The sequence below is a fragment of the Myotis yumanensis genome, unplaced genomic scaffold (genome assembly GCF_028538775.1).
Source record: "Myotis yumanensis isolate MYYU_CA2020_CCGP unplaced genomic scaffold, mMyoYum1.0.hap1 SCAF_14, whole genome shotgun sequence".
NCBI classification, from domain to species: domain Eukaryota; kingdom Metazoa; phylum Chordata; class Mammalia; order Chiroptera; family Vespertilionidae; genus Myotis; species Myotis yumanensis.
Genome location: NW_027223765.1, coordinates 20,747,903 through 20,768,685, shown reverse-complemented (window position 1 = coordinate 20,768,685; position 20,783 = coordinate 20,747,903). Strand labels below are relative to the sequence as shown.

Sequence of the window (20,783 nt, the reverse complement as noted above, 5' to 3'; positions counted from 1 at the left end):
TTCTCTGAAATGTTTTATAAATAGAAAATAATTAAACCAATTCCACATTTTGGCTGCATTTCGGTATTTTTTTGTATGTAAGTGTACATGTGTGAGTATGTGTGTGCGTGCGTGTCTGTTGCCCTTATCTGTGGTAATTTGCTTTGAATAGATGTCTAGAAGTAGAGTTGCTTCCAGACATAGTTAAGGCTTTGTAATGCATTGCCAAATACTGTAACAATTTCTATTCTTGTCAGTGGTATATAAGGGGGCTCAGGAAATTGGGTGATAATTGAAAAGTAGGCTTTTACCCCTTTCCTGGGTAATAAATTGTATTTGTTTGCATTTAGATGATCATAGTAAGGTTTAACTTTTTTTTCCTTGTTCATTGACTCCTTTATATTAATTTTTCTTTTCTTTTGAATTGCCAATTCATTGTATTTTGCCTCTTTTCTATTAAAATATTTATTTTTACATTGATTTATGAAAACTTTGTATATAAGGAGTTTCACCTTTTATTTGTGATTTCCTGTCGCATGTCATGTTTTAACATTGTTTATATCTTTTTCTTTAATTTACCCAATTTTAAAGATTTTAAAACATAAGTCTATTAACTTCTTTTAAAAAAAAAAATAGAGGCTCTTATATGAGTAGAAAGCATTCCCTCTTCCAACGTCAGGTAATTAATGGCCTGTATATATTTTTTTCTCATTTTTGGGGATGCATTTGAGGCTTTTGTAATTAAACTTACCTGACTGAACTCAGTGGGATTGCTTCACTGAGGGCTTAAGAGTCCGCTTTCCTAGGTTGTAAGGACATTGCAAAGTGTGAGATCTCAGCCACGATTCTTAAATGACTTGCCTATAGTCCCCTTGGAAGGCGGTGGCAATAATTGTTTGGAAAATAAGTTTTTGCTGAAAGAGAAGGGAGGAAACTGCCGGAGTTCTGAAGCCCAAGTAATTTTCTGCAAAAAAAAAAAAACTGAAATAGGCACTGTAAGGAAAATTATGTTTATATTATAAATATACATGAATACATACCCTGTGGCACTATGTTATTACAGCTTAAAGCATGTAAATGAACATGTTGCAAAGCATTAATGTCACTGACACAACCACACATTGTGATGGTCTGAAAGTTTTTTGCCTGAAAAGTTGGGGTTTCATTTTTTTTTAACGTCAGAATTTTAATAGCTATATTTTTTTGATAAGCTTTTCTTTCAGACTTTATGTCAATCTAGTTGTTGATTTGTTAAGAATCCTGGAGGCCCTCGCCCCTACTTTGGGAGAATTTGTGCAATTTAATGCAAAATTAAACCTTATTTTACTTAATACTCATTTCTGTTAAAAACAAACAAACACAACACTTGTTACTATGATTGTGTTTTACTAGAATTATTTTTTTAAATGTTGTCTTGTTTCCTATTTGCATGTTTAATTTTTTTTGTTGTTTCGTTTTTGTTGTTGTTAATCCTCATACAAGGACATTTTCCATTGATTTTTTTAGAGAGAGTGGAAGAGAGAGGGAAAGACAGAGAGAAACATCGATGTGAGAGAACCACATCTATTGGTTGCCTCTTGCACACACCCTGACCAGGGCCCGGGTAGGGGAGGAGCCTGCAACTAAGGTATGTGCCCTTGACTGGAATCGAACCCGGGATCCCCTCAGTCCGCAGGCTGACGCTCTGTCCACTGAGCCAAACCAGCTAGGGCTGCATGTTTGATTTTTGATGCTTTTGAAAATCATGGAAAGGTTTCGTGCTCTTCCTTCCCATAATAATAGTATGATGAGAACTTGAAAGATGCATATCTTTCTGTTTTTTAATCATTTTTTTCTTTTTAAATATATTTTTTATTGATTTCAGAGAGGAAGGGAGAGGGAGAAAGAGATAGAAACATCAATGATAAGAGAGAATCATTGATTGGCTGCCTCCTGTATGCCCCGCACTGGGGATTGAGCCCGCAACCTGGGCATGTGCCCTTGACTGGAATCGAACCCGGGACCCTTCAGCCTGCAGGCTGACGCTCTATCCACTGAGCCAAACCAGCTAGGGCGAAAGAAGCATATCTTGATGCCAGCACAGTACCTAGCACATAGTTAGCACTCAGTATATATTTGGTGCACAACGCCCACATGAATGAATTTATTATTTGCTTGGCAGGGTTTCTCCAAAGAAATTAAAATACCTAAAACCAAATATGTTGGCTACATCAAGGACTATGAAGGAGCCACTTTAATGGGATGTGAGCTAAATCCACAGATCCCATACACAGAATTTTCTGTCATAATTAAGAAGCAGAAGGAGGTAAGCACGGGACTGACTCATGTTCCTCTGTACAGGGCAGTCTTAGTTGGGGTGAGTTGCGTATCACTGGGCTCTGTGTAAATGGGTTCACTGGCTATCATCATCTCAGTTTGCTGTGGCTTGTCTAGATCCTTGGTCTGTCTCCTCTAGGTTACCATTCCTGAGAGCATCAGCTGTTGTTACATTGGTATAAAAAAAACACCAACAAAACTTATTAAACATGATGAGTCATCTTAACTTCACCTTTAAGGTTTTTTACATTCTGGTCTCAAGCATTTTCCTAAACTTAGGTCTTTATTTTCTTCTCTAAACTATTCTCCAAAGGCCAATACTGATGCTTTAACCCTCTTGCTTGAGGTCTTTGCCCACCTCCCTCTCCTGACGTAAATTGAACCACTTCAGCCTGTGCTCCAATTCCTTCCTTGAACGTCTCCAGCACTAGTTTGATCCGTTCATGGCAGTTATTCATCATCTTACACAGTCATGTATCTTAGCATGTATTCATCTCTCCTCTCACATGGCAAGTTCTGAAGGTTACATTTCTAGGTATTAACTGACTTGTTATCTAATATTGGGGTGAAGTCTTTTATGCATATGAACGGAAAGAGAAGCAGTAAAGGAAAAGATTGATAATTTGACTCTGTAGCAATTTTATATCTCTAAGACAGGAAAAAGATAATGCAGAAAGAGAATAATTTGGGAGTGCACAGAGGCCATTTAATAAATGAATCAACTCTGTGTGTTAAGCCCAGGATCACCTCCTCGCTCCTCTAGTTTGTTGGATTCAAAGACTCAGAGTTTGCAGCTGTGTCATTCTATAGAATTCCACTTTTTACTTCTTCTCCCCCCCCCCCCCCCTTTTAAGCTTTATTGTTGAAAGTATTACATGGGTCTTCCTTTCCCCCCATTAACCTCTTCCAGACCACTCCCACCCCCCACCCCCACTTTATACTTCTGTTAGTTATTTTAGTGCTCTTTTCTCTGGACATAACTTTTAGAAGTTCTTCTGTCTTCGATCTATCTTTTTCTTCTGGTTTCTACTAATTTCTTTTAATCTCAGTTATTAATTATTATATCAACAATATAACAGACATTACACAGTGTCTGGTGCATAGTAGGTGCTCCATAAATATTTTCCTTTTACTTAAAGTGGCTCAGATTTGTTCTTATGCTTCTAAGGGAAGTGAGCAAAAAGTGTTTATTGTTTTGTTTTGTCTCTTAAGTTAGAAAATAAAAACAACCTTTGTTGTTTTTTTGGTCAAAATGTCCGCCTAAGAGAGAATTCTAAATAAGGTACTTGGAGAGTTAATAAAATCACAGCAGGCTCCTCTCTCTGTCTGTCTCTGAAGAGCTGGCTTTCTTCATTGTTCTCTTTGGGGCTTAGTGAGCAGGTCTGAATTCAGCAGCTCATTGTTCAGCATTAGAGGCTGCTGGCCAACTAACGCCACCAGCCTGCTGTTAGCTGCTCATTCCTCACTCCTCCCAGCAGCCCAATTCATCTCCCAATTCAGTCTAAGCGGAGAGCAGGATTCCCCTGGCTGGGTCTGCAAATTCACATCGTCCAGATCTGCTGGCTCTTCCTCCATGAAGGGGAAAGCCCTAAGCACAGAGCTAACAAAAGCAGTCAGCTTTTTAGAAGATAAAGCGCCTTCCCCCTTCCTCTTTCTCTTCTCTTGGATCTTTTATCCTTCTCTCCTCACCTTCCTTCTCTACCGCCAGCCTTCTCTAACACACACTGTTGAGTGGATGGATGATTCAGGCTTGGAGTTGTAAACCTAGTTCTTCTAGAAGAGATCTCAGGTCACCATAGTAAAATATTTGGATTCACATAGTACCTTCTTCCACTGAAATCAAATGATTTTTACACGTGTCTTTTATTCCAACTTTGAAACCCCGCCTTGAGGAAGATAGGAACTAATGTGGGAGCATACAAACTATAAATATATGGTGGACTTTTCTAGCAGATCCGATTGTAGATGTGGTTAGAGGAACCCAGTGCCGTTGGACAGGTGGCACAGAGTGGAGATATGAGTACTACTTCTCGAGTGTGGACTCCAAGGGAATGGTGGGATCCATAGGGGCCTGTGTCATCTGAGATGGCTTTGTGGGAGATGTGTTTTGAACTGGGCAGCCTGGCGATTTTTTGGCTTTTTTTTCTTCCTTTGGGAATTATTTTAGAACTAATTACCTCAGTACATTAGGAACTATTTTATAAAACAAACACCTCTCTCAAAAGCATCACATCCTGGTTGTGATGCCTTAATAGACTTTAGAGCTGCTTTTTTTCATGCAAACAGCATAGGTTTTGGCTCAAGCCTTGAAAAATTCGAGTAGTAAGGTCATCCTCCCAGGCTTGGGGAACTTTCTGAGGCCTTTAGTCCAAAGGAACAATTCCTGGTCATGGATGTGAAGAGGTTCACGCGCCAGTCTGGGTAGCAGATCTCAGCTGCTTTGCTGTAGCTCTGCCAGGGGCTCCTCACACACACAGAGCAAAAGAATTGGCTTTGATGCTAAAGAGGACAGTGGGCAGTGGGGCTGGTGTGTTCTCTCAATTCGACTTTTCCGAGGGGGGCAAGTACTGAAGAGGTTGTGTGAATGCTACTGAATGGACATGATGTAATAGAATGTCGTCATGACTTTCCTATTGAATACAATTCACCCCTTTTTCCCCTTTTGTTTCCTGAAGACTTGATTTTGCTAGGGGAATAGCTCCGTAGGTTGGCTGACTTGGGCTGGAGCCACGGACTTCTGTCACTGACCACGCTTTCTTCCCGTGCTTTACAGATCATTAAAAAGCTGATAGAAAGAAAACAAGCCCAGATTCGAAAAGTCTACCCTGGACTTTCATGTTTTAAAGATGGAGTTCGACAGATCCCGATAGAAAGCATCCCTGGAATTAGTATGTACATGGATCTTCTTTTAAAAGCAAAATCTTTTGGAAATGCCACCAGAAGGGTTGGAAACTATTACCGGAGTGCAGTACTTTAAAACGCTTTTTGCCCTGCCCTTCTCCATCTGTGTTATTTCTAGTATTTTAAGAAGGCAGCCAATGCTTTCCTTTGATATCCTTTCTCTACTTCAAATTGCAAACAAACCAAAGAGAGCGTAGATGACCCCTTGTTGTAGCTGTTAATAGCCATGATGTACTGAGAGCCTGCTATATGTGGCACAGTGCTAAGCACTATCCACATGTGACCCTGAAAGTAGGGGATTCTGCTTTTTACAAATGGGGAAATTCAGTCTCCAGCTGGTTAAGTCCTTTAACCTTACATGGCACATGGCCAGTAACTGGCTTGGCGAGGAGCAGCCCATTTCTTATCTCCTCCAAACAGCTTGCTGTTCTCACCATATCTCATTGCCATCATGGTTGCAATCTGCATATAGATCTGTGCTTGGGTAAATTAGTGTTTCCAAACTTCTAGAAAGGATGATTGGAAATCACATAATTTGATTCCGGTTCCCTATTTTACAACAGTTTTCTTGAAGGTTCTTATCTGAGAGTATGTTAGCAGTGAGTTGTATTGAGCTAAAATGTACAAAGTAGTTCTTTTAAAAAAAAATATTTTATTGAATTTTTACAGCGAGGAAGGGAGAGGGATAGAGAGTTAGAAACATTGATGAGAGAGCAGCATCGATCAGCCGCCTCCTGCACACCCCCTACTGGGGATGTGCCTGCAACCAAGGTACATGCCCTTGACCGGAATCGAACCTGGGACCCTTCAGTCCCCAGGCCGACGCTCTATCCAGTGAGCCAAACCGGCAAGGGCCAAAATAGTTCTTTTGGTAGATCAAATACCAGCACTTTCATGTGGTTCAAGTCCAGGGCTTTTGGTATATTGAAGATTTATAAAGCAAAACAAAATCATGCAAACTAAAGAAAGCCACATTATTTGTTTTTTCATGATATGATTCATATCTATTTCTTCTTTACAAAAATCTACTCTTCAGCACATCTTGCTTTCACTGCCAGACCCAGAAATTTTACTTCCCCATATTATCCCAATTAATAATAGCTACCGTATCACTGAATGCCATTTTGTGCCAGGCATTCTTCTATGGGATAATATCACCTAATTTTTAGAGTTCTGTTTTATAGATTGATACATTGAGACCCAAAAGGTTAAATAACTTACCTAGGGTAAGTCAGCTTTTAAGGAGAAAGCAAGAAATCAACTCCAGCCCAGCCAGCATGGCTTAATGGTTGAGTATTGATCTCTGAACCAGGAGGTCACAGTTTGATTCCCAGTCAGGGTACAGCTCACGTTGCGGGCTGGATCCACATTGTGGGGCGTGCAGGAGTCAGCCAGTCAATGAATCTCTCTCATCATTGATGTTTCTCTTTCTCCCTTTCCCTTCCTCTCTGAAATCAATAAAACTATATTAGGAAAAAAAAAAAAAAAGAAATCAACTCCAGGTCTACTGGACTCTAGACTATGTTTTCTTTCTGCTACACCAAACCGTCTTGCATTACAAGCAGGCGCCAAATAAAATAGAGACTAGGACAGACTTTGTTCTGACCTAAAATAACAGCCTAACTCTTTCACATGGTGATGGCAAAAAAAATTGAGTTAGAGTTTAAAAAATACACATACCCACAGTACTGGGCATTTGTAATTTTTGTGATTTTCTTTGAAAGGTTGGAGTTCCTTCTTTAAAAAACATGTTGAGCAGTGTTGTTAGTCTTGGAAACGTTTTCCGCTGCCAGCGGTATTAGAAAGTACCGGACTGCAGTTCATTTCAGTGTCTTCCCAGGGACAGATTTATGAAGGCATGGCTGCGATTTATTGCATTTTGGTTAAGTGTTAACTGTTATTCTCTTGCCAAAAGCAGTTCTCATTCAGTGTTTATTTCATTGTCATATAGGAGAGACAGGCTGGAAACAGAGTGGAAAAGAGAAAAGGTAAGTGTGATGGGTGAGAAGATAATAATGGGAGTGATTCTCTCCGCCCCCCGTCCCGCCCCCCAACAACTTAGAGAAAATGGGCAAACCCAGTGTAACCATCCATACAATTGTTGGGTTTCAGTTTTCATTTAAAAAAAAAAAAATCAGGAATGAATCCAGTTTTAGTTTTTTTTTTGTAAAAATGAGCTGAATAGGAATCACCTGGCAAGAGGGTAAGAAACTAATCTTTGTTCCTTGTTGTTCACTCTTTTCCTTTCAAGTAAAGAGCCCAAAGACTCTGACCAGCTCTACAGCACACTCAAGAGCATCCTCCAGCAGGTGAAGGTGGGCGTTTTCATTCACCTCTTGCCAATATTTTGAAATGATTTCTCACATGGAATTTCCATATTTGATGCTTTACCTTTTTTCTTTCCCCAAGAGCCATCAAAGCGCTTGGCCCTTCATGGAACCTGTGAAGAGAACAGAAGCTCCGGGATATTATGAAGTTATAAGGTTCCCCATGGGTAATGCCATTAACATTTTCTAAGTATAGATTTAAAACTCCCTGGATGGTGGTGTGGGGGACAAATGGTTACTGAGGTTAATTTGTACTCTTCAGTCGTAGGGTAGAGTGTGTGTGATGGGCGGTGGGATCCCATGTACCCGGGGAGGGCAGTGATGTCAGAACAGAATGGCAAAGGAGAATTGGGTGGCTGTGTTCATGAGAGACGTTCTGCAGCTATCTGAGAGCCCACACACCAACGTATTAGTCGCAGAAGCCCAGGTGGGGACTGTGGACAGCACTAGATACGAAGCTGGCTGTTTGGACATAACCTTGCTTATATTCTACCTGCTGCAAATGGATAAACATCAGGTTGTTCTCTTTTTTTAAAAATATATTCTATTGATTTTTTTTACAGAGAGGAAGGGAGAGGGATAGAGAGTTAGAAACATCGATGAGAGAGAAGCATCAAACAGCTGCCTCCTGCACACCCCCCACTGGGGATGTGCCTGCAACCAAGGTACATGCCCTTGACCGGAATCGAACCTGGGACCCTTTAGTCCCCAGGCCGACGCTCTATCCAGTGAGCCAAAACAGCCAGAACACAGGTTGTTCTCTTGATAAATTTTGAGTCTGAGAATTCTTGAAGACAGTGCAAGAGAAGTTAGGTGAAGCTGTTTGCTGTACTTTCAGAGGGAGAAATCCTAGTTAGAGCACTCCTTGATTTTTCAGGCTCTTGATGAATACTATTAGTGTCACTCTTTATACTCCTATTTTAAGCTTTGTCCCACATCCAAAACCAAACAAACAAAAACACCACTAGAAATGTAGACTTGTGGAAATTGCCACTGTGCCTGCAGCGTACTGAAAGGAATGACTGAGTGAATTGAGAACCCCCAAATTAAACCAGTTTGGTGTCAGTCAAATGACAGACAACTAGCTGAAAAGTTCTCTTTTCAGTCGGTTGTGTGGCCATTTTTTTGGAGAGAGCCCGTGTCTTCTGTCCCTTTTCTACCTGTCATCTATTTCTGGTGCTAAGGAAAGATTGAAGTGTGAAAGGAAGAGTTAAAGAGATCTAGTAGCTCCCTGATAACAGAGTTATTTGTAGATGTTTTCTGTAGCATTCATTTTCACATGAACATTTTATATAGTCCTGGTAATGATTTCAGTAGTCTCTACTCCTTAAAGAAGACATGCACCCATATGCTTTTCTTTCTTTTTTATATCTCTCTCTGCCTTGCTTCTGTGTATTTCAGTACATGAAAACCAAAGTGAGGGTTGACTGGGTCTTGAGTTCTGAATGGAAAGGTGATTTGGGAATTAATATTTTCCACGATGTAAAACAATACTCTAAAACCCTTTATGTACATTTCAAAACCCTTTATGTACATTAACTGACCTTTGCATCCTCATCTTCGGGATCATTTCCACTTCTTTTGTGAAACCTTCATGGGAGGTTGTATGCATTTGCAGAGAATAGTTTTCTTGCAGCCCATCCACGTGCCCTCTGCAGACCTGCAGTGGTAGGTCTAGCAGGCTTGCCTGTCATCGTCTACTCACAGCTGCTTTCTGGAAGGCTTTTGCCTGGCCAAGTCCGAGAAGGATGTGAGCCTCTGCAATTGCTTCCCACTTGTGTGTATAGCTGAATGCTCAGGAGGAGGAAATTGACCACATTGAGTAAGACCAGTGGTGGGCTAAGGTGTGTGCTGGACAAAGTCAATGAACACAGTAAATGGTGCTCTTTAGTGGAGCCACTGTCATTTTGTTGGGATGCCTTTAGATGCTGGGCAAAATATGCAGTCTTGCCCCCTAAGATGGTCATGTGTTTAAGGATAAGACTGACAAGTCAGTAATTTTACTTTTCCTCATTTCCTTCTTGGCTCTTCCCTAAAACATTTCTTCTCTTTCCCCTGTGCCCTAAAAAACTCTTTTCTTCCGTGTGAATGAGATCTAACCTGTTTTATTTAAGGAACATTGTCAGAAGAGTCTGACCCAAGCATATCTTCTTATCACACATGGGTTGCTAGGCAGGGTTTTTGGATTTATCCAGAATTCCCAAGTTGGTGGGGGGAATGAAAATAGATTAATTTAATGGTGTCTCCATGTTTGGAATTACTGATGTTTAATCACCTTCTCTTGTAATTTATGCTGTTTGGTCAACTGACATAATCTAGAAAGGCTAGAGAAATATGCTGTTATCACTTTATAATAGAAAGGAAATATGGAAATATGCAGAATTGGTTGTTATTCAGAAAGGCCCAAACACTTCTATGGTTCTTGTTTTGTTTCTTAGATATTTTAGGCTCTCCCCATCTCTTCTTACCCTCGGCCTTCCAAAAAATAATTTGAAAAGTTTTTAGATAAACTTTTTTGTGTGAAGTTTCATTGTCTTTTCCCCCTTTTATTCTTTTGGTTAAACATGTCTTCTAAAACATTATGTCTGGCAGCATTCTTAAGTGGCAGGTATTTAGTTGGAAGAAAGGTGAACCTCTAATTTTATCTGGAGAGGCACAATTTAATTGCTCTTTCTTTCTTAAACAAGAAGACATCTTTATCTGTTCAATGACACTAGGATGAGACATTTAGTGGAATATTTGCTATACCTTTGTGTGTCTTAATACTTTTTTTTCTCACTTTCCAAACTATTTCAGTCAGAGAAGAAAGAAAATTGAAAGTTGAACTCAGATGTGATGATATGACTCTAATTGAGTCAAAGGAAATAAGCAAAAGCAGCTATTGCCCATTTTTTCTTTGTGGTAGATTTAGGATTTTGATGCAAATTAACTTCTCCCAGTTTGGGGATGTTGCACATAAATTTATCTATCTTATTAAATGATAATCCCAGTGTATTTGGTTATAAGCTTTTTTCCCTCTGGAAAATTTGATAATATAGTGGGAATTTGGATTATTGATATTCAGAAGTATTTCTTTTTTTTTTTAATATATATTTTATTGATTTTTCACAGAGAGGAAGAGAGAGGGATAGAGAGTTAGAAACATCGATGAGAGAGAAACATCGATCAGCTGCCTCCTGCACACTCCCTACTGGGTGTGTGCCCACAACCAAGGTACATGCCCTTGGCCGGAATCGAACCCAGTCCGCAGGCCGACGCTCTATCCACTGAGCCAAACCGGCTAGGACCAGAAGTATTTCTTTAGTGAATTTGACTTATTTTTCCATGTTAATGCAAAATTTAATTATAGAACCAGGCTTAGAGACAACTAGGGACCTATAAGTAGGCAATGTTAATAAGTTAATGTTAATAAGTGGAAGATGTTAGTGTCTTCTAATCTGCATGGGATTCTTTAAATCAGTCCTGAGACCGAGGATTAACGAAGCTCCGTTGTATTCTTACAAGTTTAGATGAAGCACCGTGTTCGTTTATAAAAATAATACAGTTTAAGCAAGTAGACATATTGGGAAAATAATTCCTTTTACAATCGTCTTGCAAGGCTTGTTTACTTTAGAAAATAGATTATTAAGTTTGTCATTCTTATGCCATTGATGGAGCATGAAACTAAATTCATTTGAGCCACTTTACCTGCAAGGTCACTGGTGTATTTATTTGCAGATGTATTTACGATCAGTTTCTCTACTTAGTTCTGTCTCTGCAACACCAAGATAACTGCGACTTTCGTGAAACAAACTCACTCTGTTTTGAGTAATGAAAGATTCAATACACATGTTCCACCTGTCTTACTCCATGTAGATAAAGCCTCTTCTGTATAAATCTGAATGAATAACTGACAGTACTCAGTTTATCATGCTTATTGCTGCTCATCAACTTTGCTTCTTGTGCTGAATAAGGGATTGGGCCAGATGACTAATAATGGTCCCTTCCATGTTAAAATGCTGTGATTCTACCCAAGAAACTCTCACAAAAGAAAGAACATAAAGTTTAAGAACTGTTTTCCCTGATCATATGAATTTCTCTTCAACAAAGGCATTGGGCTGGTAAAAATGTAATCTGAGTGATGAAAGATGAAAGGAAAGATTTCCTTCCCAGTCTCACTTTTGTCAACTAGCGTTCAAAAGGGGCCAAACATTGCTAACCTATTTTCTTTCCTGTGCAGATCTGAAAACCATGAGTGAACGCCTCAAGAATAGGTACTATGTGTCTAAGAAATTATTCATGGCAGACTTACAGCGAGTCTTCACCAACTGCAAAGAGTACAACCCCCCTGAGAGTGAATACTACAAATGTGCCAACATCCTGGAGAAATTCTTCTTCAGTAAGATTAAGGAAGCTGGATTAATTGACAAGTGATTCACCGCCTCCCACCCCTCGCTTCTTAGAAACTCATCAAGCAGAGTGCCTAAAGCAAGGTGGTTTAGTTTTACAAAAAATTGGACATAATGTGTTGAAGATACTTGTAAATGTATTAATTAGCACTTTGGAAAAACAAAAACCTCCTCTTAGCTTTTCAGATACGTATTTAAATGGAAGTCATAGAACATTTTTATTTTATGAAATAGATTTTAATCTATTTACTACTATTAATGTCAATTTTCTATGGCATGTCCATTAGCTGAATATTCAATAGGAGATGATCAGGGGTTTCCTCAAAACCTGTATATGAGGAAATTGCACATAGTACCAAGATTTGGGGGAATCCAGAAAAGTCAGACCATGAATGTTTCCATTTTTTTCTAATGGAATGTGAGAGTTTATTTTTATTTTTTTCTGAAGGATTTCTAAGGAAGGGATATGTGATGAAAAGCCCATAAAAGGTGAAATATGTGATGTTTGAAGTCTCACTGTAGACTTTATATATTTTTTAAAAACACTCATCTAGATGAGGTGCTTTGAGCAGTTCTGAAAGATGCCGTTCCAGAAAAGCAACTGCTTTGATTCCTAAGGGAGAAATTCTAAATAATGCAAACTTTTTAATAAGCACCTGGGATTTTGATAATTCTACCTACCTGCAAAAAACTTGTGAGTGCATAACCACTATTTTAATAATTATTTTCTCTACACAAACGTATACTATTATATTTGATGTTGCTTATGCAGGCCATAAGTTCCAAAAGGCAATTTCCTGGGCCACAAAGGCATACATTTGAAAACACTTTTAATTGAATCAACATGCTTTAATAAGAAAAGAGGTATAATCTATATATGTATCAAACATGGTGGATTCTTGTTCTAATAAATAGGGGTTTCTTTTCTACACAGCACCCCACTGATAATGTTATATATGGACATTTTTCCCTTTGCATCTTCAGATTGTGTATATTCATTGTCTAAGGTGACTTAAATTACCACCAAGATTTGCTGTCAGTATTTTAACACCTACATTGGTTTATAGACCCAGGGTAATATCCCACTAAAGCCCATCATACAACCTTATTAATCTGTCTTGGGATTCCATCCTAGTGCTTGGATTTAGTTCCTGATCAACACTACATAGATAAGTGGGACATCTGCCATCCCAACTCTGGGAGAACCAACTAACATAAAGCAATTGAAGTCCATTCTTGATGGTCTCGACACTAATTTTTGTGACACACATTTATAAACTGATTTTTGTAAAGAACTGGGTTTTAAAAATGTATTTAACTTGATGTTTTCTATCAGCATAAATGAATAAAGACGATCAGTTAATAGTCATTAAAAACAATTGCCAGAGATAATCTGCATAAAGGGAAAAAAACTTGCAAATGGCTATTAAATAGAAGTATTATTTTTAATAGGCAAGAGAAGTTCAGAATGCTCACATGAAAAAAAATGCCTCAACTTTTTTAAGTATGAGAAACCACCTTGCGTGGCATCTAGATTTCTAATGAAGAATGATGATACAATTTGGATAAAGTATCCTGGACTGGTTTTACACCGCGCTTTGTACTGGATCTGCCGAAGCATCTGTCCAGCTTGGTATCCTGTGAAAGTTTGTTATTTTCTGGGTAGACATTCTTATAGAGTATTGTCTTTAAAATCAGATGGTCTCTTCTATATTGAAAGCATTTTTATGTTTTCTAATTTAAAAATTAATATTTTCTTATAGATATTGTGCAATAAAGCTGAAGTAGGATGTGTGGTTTTTGCAAATGCTTTAACAGCTGATAAAAATTTTACATTTGTAAAATTAATATATTGTACTGGTACAAAATAGTTTTAAATTATATTTTAAAAATCTCTCAAATCTGGTGGTGTGTTTTCTTCTTCTAGCAGATTGATTTTAACAGGGGAAAAAAGATCTGGTTGATGACCAAGGAGTGTATCCTTCATTCTTAGTTCTTAAGCATTTTGTGAAGATGTTTAGAAGCATTGCATTTGTGGGAAGTTTCATGAAAATCTCCAGCTCATCAGTGAGAGCTTTTCAGGAGGAGGGACGCTTACTGTACCTGTGTCTCTTGAGTTGTCCACTGCATTTTGCCCACCATCACTCATTAAACAAGAAAAAATACAACTCAGCTAAAGAAGAGTGTTACTGGTTTAGAAATAAAAAATTTCCCCCAGCTCTTCTACTTTGCATCAGTGAAACAGATGAATGAGCAGAGAGACACAAATACAGCTGATTTTTACATTTCTCCCATATGAGCTTCTATTACAAAAAAAGCTGACTGTAGGAATAACGCTATGTCCTGTTGGGGTATATGAGGACCCACCAAGGAGTTCTCCTCTTCTGAATTCTGAACTGAGAAGTCAAGAGCATAGGCATATATGATTGCCAAAATATCTTTATTAATAATAAAGTGTATATTGGAGAATATGGCTTATGTACCTGAGGATATCGGACTTTCTGATAATGAATCCTAGAATGTGAGGAGATACTCAGAATGCTCACAATGAAAAAAATGCCTCAACTTTAAGAAAACCTTGACTGGCATCTAGATTTCTAATGAAGAACGATGTTACAAGTATCTTGGACTGGCTTTAGTGCTTTGTACTGAGGCACTGTTTGGTATCTTGTAGAAGTTTATTTTCTCGGTAGACATTCTTATAAAGTATCACCAACAGCTCTGCACCACTACCAATTTCCCCATCCAAGGGCATGGCCTTTATCATTAAACCCAGCACACGGCCAAGAGCAATGGTGCTGTCTGAAGGCAGAACAATTCTGAAGAGGCGCAGGTGAGGGAGGAACAGAACAACCCAGCCCAGTTCTTCACTCTGGCTCACCAGTTAGGTAAGACCCTCCTGAGGAGGAATGAATGAGGGGCAGAGGAAGCCAGGGGATGAAGGATGTCCTTCTACAGGAAAGGAAACATCTGCAATGGAGGTAAGTTTCTCTCTCACCCCCACCCCGTATATTCATAGTCAAAAATCGCTCTAATTTTTTTGATTATTCAATACACAATTAAAAACTGGTTGTATTCATTAGAAGAAGGTAGTGGAAAGAAGACTTTGAGGTCTTCATATTACCTGGAGGCAAAGTTTGTAATTATGGAGCCTAAAAAGTAGAAATAGGATCAGACTGAGGTACTGTGAGCAGGTTACTAATGTGTCATCCATCCCCTTTAAGCTGATACTCTTCAGACCAACCCTCAGTGTTTATGTGAGTCTAAGACCTGCACAAGGAAGGGTTCCTAGTGGCAGCCCTTGGCATTTTCATTAATGTTCTGAGCTGTTCTGCTCTGCCCCTTAACTAGCATTCTCCTTTTAGCAAAGTAAAAACCCCAAAGAAAAGAGGGCAGCTACTTTGGAATATCAAAAGTCATAACGGCAAGAGGTAGTAATTAAGTTGGCTTCTCCTCCCCCATCCCCCACATATTGAAACATTTTTAGATTTCTTGACTATTTAAACATTTTTTTCCCCCTGGCAGAAAAAGGTGAGAGTGTGTAGAGGGTGGTGGTTGGAGGTAAGGAAAGTGGTGGCAGGGACTGAAATCAATGACTCTACTTGAGTCTTAAGGCTCTTGGTGGTGTGGTGCTATTTACCTTCTCCTTTGGGTGTATCAGTGCTATTAGTACAAGTTAAGATGGAGATTGGCAGAGCATAAATAGTGTTAGTAATGTCACAGGTAAAGAGATGAAAAACGAAAAGAAAGCAAGCAGGTTTTCATTTATATTTGGAGAAAGAGCTTTAATAAAGTAAACAGAAGGTGCTGAGGAGGTGAGAACACTCTCGCATCATGAAAAGTCCATTGCATTTTATGGATATTTATGCCTTGGATTCTTCATGGGAGCATCTTTTGTTTTGTGAAAAAAGGAACTTGTAACAGTGACAAAGCTGGAGGTTTTCTTTGGGTTTATTAAAGAGCAATATAATTTCAACAGAGCAAAGCAAGGAAAACAAGTTAACTTTCCTGCTCCCTCTTATTATTGGGAAGTCCAATATAATCTTGGCAGTTAGTTTAAAAGATGAGAAACAACATGTGTAATTTGTGTGTGTGTGTGATTTTCTGAGCTAAACCAAAGGTTGCCAGTTTTAGTTTATCTAGGTTTAAAGTCCTTTAAAAGAAATCCCTTGGAGAACTTGGAAGCTAAGGACCTTCTTAAAATAATGCACATGTTCACTTTGTGCACTTTTTCATTACATGTTACCCTGGTTCTTGGACTCTTCCTAAAATTCATTTGTTCTCTGTTAACCTCCCATTTTCTACAGTTAATAGATGGGCATCTAATTTATGCTTTAAAATATGCAAGAACAGAGATCTGCAACAGAATGGCAAAGGGCTATAAGAAAGTCCTTGGGTTTGGTTGCTGTAGGCTGTTTCAGAGTTGGGTAGAGTACACTTGGTTTATAATAAATTTGTGATCAAGCTCTAATTCAAATCTTTTTCCCACGGACTGCTTTTAAGTAAGTGTGCCAGCACTGCTCCTCTCAACACTCAAACACACACAGTTGTAGCTTTGTGCTATATCCCTCCTATATCTTTTAAAATATTTTATAAATATGAGTTGCCAGCTTTTGAAGACTTAAATCTATTACTGGAAATGAAATGTGAATCATGTGACAAGGTAACACCTGTGAATTCAGAGGTGAGAGATTACTATGAAGTTGGGTGAAGGTTGATGATGTGTTGTGGGGATCAGGTTGCAGAAAGTCAGGGAACACCTTGCTAAGGAGCCTGGGTGTTAATAACAGGCCCACAAGAGCTACTGAAACTTAGAGTGTGTGCTAGTAAAAAATGATCACAGTCGTATACATTTTCATGGGGAGGTCAGACATTGAATAATTACAACTATGAAGAAGGCTACAATGGAAGGTAGAGCTTACAGTGGTGGTACCAAGGGTAGCTTCATCAACATACAAGTTAAATTAAGATACTTCTCCACTATCTGTAGCTTCAAGTTTGCCTAAGCACTCCCTTGTTCCCTTCCCCAACCTCAAACGAGTACCATCACAGGATCTTGTCTGTAAGGAAATTCTGGAGCTTCCATGGGTATAGTGCTGACTATAAAAAGGAAGAGACGATCCTACCCTACATAAGCAGCTGGCTAACGGGGGGCTGCAGAGCAGATTTTTGTGGATGATCTGCTGCTCTCCCCTACTGCTGGCAGTATTGGAATAAACGCTCATATATGAGAAAAAGAAGAAAAAAGGGACAATTTGGTAAGTGGGAGTTTAGGGAAAACTTCCCAGAGGAAATGACTTAATCTGTGTGCTGCAAATGTGAATGGGCACTGACTAAGGCAAAGTCTGGAGGCACGCAGGCAGAAACAATGTAGGCTGAGAAATCCCTGAAGCAGTCAAGAATGACGTTAATGCGATAACCCAACAGGAGAGGAATGGTCTGAGACGGTATAGTGCCATAATATGTCATATTGAGAATACTGGACTTTAAGGGAAATACTAGTAGGAAGTTAAGCTGTTAAGCATGATCAAATTTTTGTCCCATGAAGGATGAGTTCACAGAAAACTAGGAAGCAGAGCAAACAAATCATAAAAGTTAGCAAACAAAACAAATGCCAAGTTTAGACACCTAATGTGAAAACAACATCAATACTCTGAAAGAAAATAAGTGCGTATAATTGTTAAAAATAGAGAGCAAAACAGGTTAAATAGGCTATGTATGATACATCCAAGGACAGAATGCGTGACCTAGAACATAGAACTGATGAAATGAAACGAAGAACACAGGTAAAGAACTAGGGAAAGGGGTGTAAGAGACAGATGTTAGGCTGTAAACGATGTGAATTCCATTCAGGCAGGATATTTGTTTTGCTTACCGAGGTATCCCAAAAGCCTAGGACAGTGCCTGGTACTGAAATTAGTTAAGTCAAAATCCAATAATTATCAGAAGTTGTGTAAGGAGAGAATAGAGGAAAAAGCAATATTCAAGAAACTAAGAATTCTCTTGCAGTCAATCAAAGGCATTACTGTTTATAAAGATCAGTGACTCCAAAGCAGAATAAATCATTGGCTTCCACCTCTGCCCATGAAGGTATAACTACTATGGCACTTGTTCACACACTGGAAGTGAGTATGAGAAAATTTGACTTGGTATATTAATAAACTGTTTTCAGAAATTGGACAACAGGTATAATAGGGCCATGATCCTAGAGAAAAGGAAAATCAGCAGAGTGAGCCCATATTTCTTCCCATGGCAGTTTCAAAAGAGGGAATCCAAACGGAGTCCAATACTACCACTGAGTTGAGAAGATAGAATCCTCGAGGAAGCTAGAATTTGCTAGCAGAGTACTGGAGGCAAAGGAGCTATGCAGAGAGAGCTCCAGAATTCTGCTTAGGGGTCCCTAAGTCTTAGTGAAATACTAACCTGCACATGTGTAGGGTGAAACTTCATGAAGCTAGGGAAAGAACAGCTGTGAGGTAAAGAATAATTACGGAGAAGCCACACAACTCTCAGAGCTTGCACAGGGCTGGGAGTCATTTACACCCAGAAGCTGGAGCAGACAGACCTTGTTAAACACATGGCACATTCAGTGGAGACTGTAGATACGTCATGTCTTAAGAAAGGTATACATAAGAGGAAAATTGACCAATAAAAACTGATCCAGATCTGAATGTGATAGTGGAATTAGCAGGCAAGGATATTAAAACAGCATTTATAAACATAAGTATGCTCAAGGATATAAAAAAGACATGAGTACAATGGGGAGGAAAATAGAAGATACACAGTGGGGCAAAAGTAGGTTTACAGTTGTGAGTACGTGAAATACTGTATCCTTGTATTTATTATCTATTGGTATTATAACTGTAAACCTACTTTTGCCCACCCCATATATTAAAAAGAACCAAATGGGAGTTTCCAGAGGTGAAAAATTCACTGGATGGGATCAATAGGAGATTTGACATAGCAGAAGGAAACATAAGTAAACTTGATATGGCAATACAAACTATCCAGAATGCACAGAGGTAAAAAAGACAAAAAGTCACGGCAAAATTAGAAAATATCTTTCATTAAATGAAGGTGAAAATAATATATCATTTGTGGGATACAGCTTAAACAGCGCTGAAGAGGAAACATAGCATTAAAATACTCATTAAAATGAGAGGTCTGAATTCAGCCTACCTTAAAAAAGTAGAGAAACAGCAAATTAAACCCAAAGTAGAAGGAAGAATATGAAGGAGTACAAATCAATGAAATAGGAAATGAATGAACAGAAAGTCAACTCACTGTAATTACCAGTTCTTTAAAATAGATAAACTAGCTAGGCTTATCAAGAAAAAAGAGAAAGTACAAATTACCAGTATCAGGAATGAGAGAGGACATAACTGGAGCTCTTGTATATAAGATAATTAAAAGGATAAGGGGATAAACAACAACATGCCAACTCATTTGATAATTGAGATGAAATGAATAATACCTTGTGTGATAGATTAGCAAAACTGACTAAAGAAGAAATATAAAACCTAAACATTCCCGTATTAATTAAACTAAATTTATAATGAAAAACCTTTTTTTTCAAACAAAACTCAAAGCACAAATGGCTTCACTAATTTGTCGATTTAAGGAAAAAGTATCCTACATAAACACAGAAAATAGGTTATTTTTCAGAAACATGTTATGAGGCTAGTATAATAATCTAAATATCCTAAATCTAACGCCAGAAAAAAATATTACAAGAAAATTATAAACCAGTAACTGGAGTAACCCATGTAAATAAAAACAAAGAATCCTAGAATATATAAAGAAACTGTACTAGAAAAGATGTTCTAGTAGAAAAGTGGGCCAAAGATATAAGCAATTCATAGAAAGAATGAGAATGACCAATAAACACATGAATTCTCACAAAATAAAATCTTTTAAGTAATTAAAACATAAAATGTTTCACACTTATTGGTCTGGCTAATTTTTTAATGTTCAGTAACACCAAGTGATAGTGATGGGGAAACTGGAAACTTAAACTATTAGGAGAGTAATACACTTCCGGTGTCAGGAGAATGGGTACAATCACTTTATTTTTTTATTTTTTAAATATATTTTATTGATTTTTTACAGAGAGGAAGGGAGAGAGATAGAGTTAGAAACATCGATGAGAGAGAAACATCGACCAGCTGCCTCCTGCACATCTCCCACCGGGGATGGGCCCGCAACCCAGGTACGTGCCCTTGACCGGAATCGAACCTGGGACCCTTCAGTCCTCAAGCCGACGCTCTATCCACTGAGCCAAACCGGTTTCGGGTACAATCACTTTAGAGAGCAGAGCCACTTCTAGATAATCAACTCCATGGAAACTTAACACGTGTACAAGGATGTACAATATTCACTGAAGCAATAATTTGTAGTAATGAAAAAGTGGAAGCAAATTATATCTCAAAAGAAGAATGTCTGATTTATTTATATAACAAAATACTGTGCAACAATGAAAATAACCTATTTGCCAACATGGATAAATCTCAAACACACAGTTAAGTTACAAGTCAGCTGCAAAGAGGTATATACAATATAACATTCATGTAAAATGTTAAAACAATCCTTAAGAGTCTATGGATAAACTTTACAGCAAGAATGCAGAAATATTAAAAGAATAAAAACACCATATTTGGAATAATGATTTTGAAGATGAAGGATCAAAACTAGATCAGAAAATGTCAACGGAGAACGATCTACCAAAGTAAAGGCAATAAATTTCTAGAGCAGGAGTTGGCAAAGGTTCTCGGTAAAGGGCTGGAAAATAAATATTTTAGGTTGCAGGCCAAAAAAGTGAAATCAAAGATTTTATGTAAGTGCTTTATTGGGTTCAAATTTAGTGTTTTTACCA

At 38.4% G+C, this 20,783-nt stretch overlaps 1 protein-coding gene across 1 annotated transcript in view; it reads left to right on the top strand.

Moving 5' to 3' along the window:
- The window catches only part of KAT2B (lysine acetyltransferase 2B), a 90,830-nt gene extending 77,024 nt beyond the window's left edge, over nt 1-13,806 (top strand). Inside the window, exons 13-18 of the mRNA XM_070433335.1 lie at nt 2,141-2,284; nt 5,069-5,183; nt 7,148-7,184; nt 7,448-7,511; nt 7,606-7,690; nt 11,743-13,806. Coding sequence (XP_070289436.1) covers nt 2,141-2,284; nt 5,069-5,183; nt 7,148-7,184; nt 7,448-7,511; nt 7,606-7,690; nt 11,743-11,936 — 639 coding nt within the window. The 3' untranslated portion in view covers nt 11,937-13,806. The remainder of the gene's footprint in view (nt 1-2,140; nt 2,285-5,068; nt 5,184-7,147; nt 7,185-7,447; nt 7,512-7,605; nt 7,691-11,742) is intronic.
- The last annotated feature ends 6,977 nt before the right edge of the window (nt 13,807-20,783 follow it).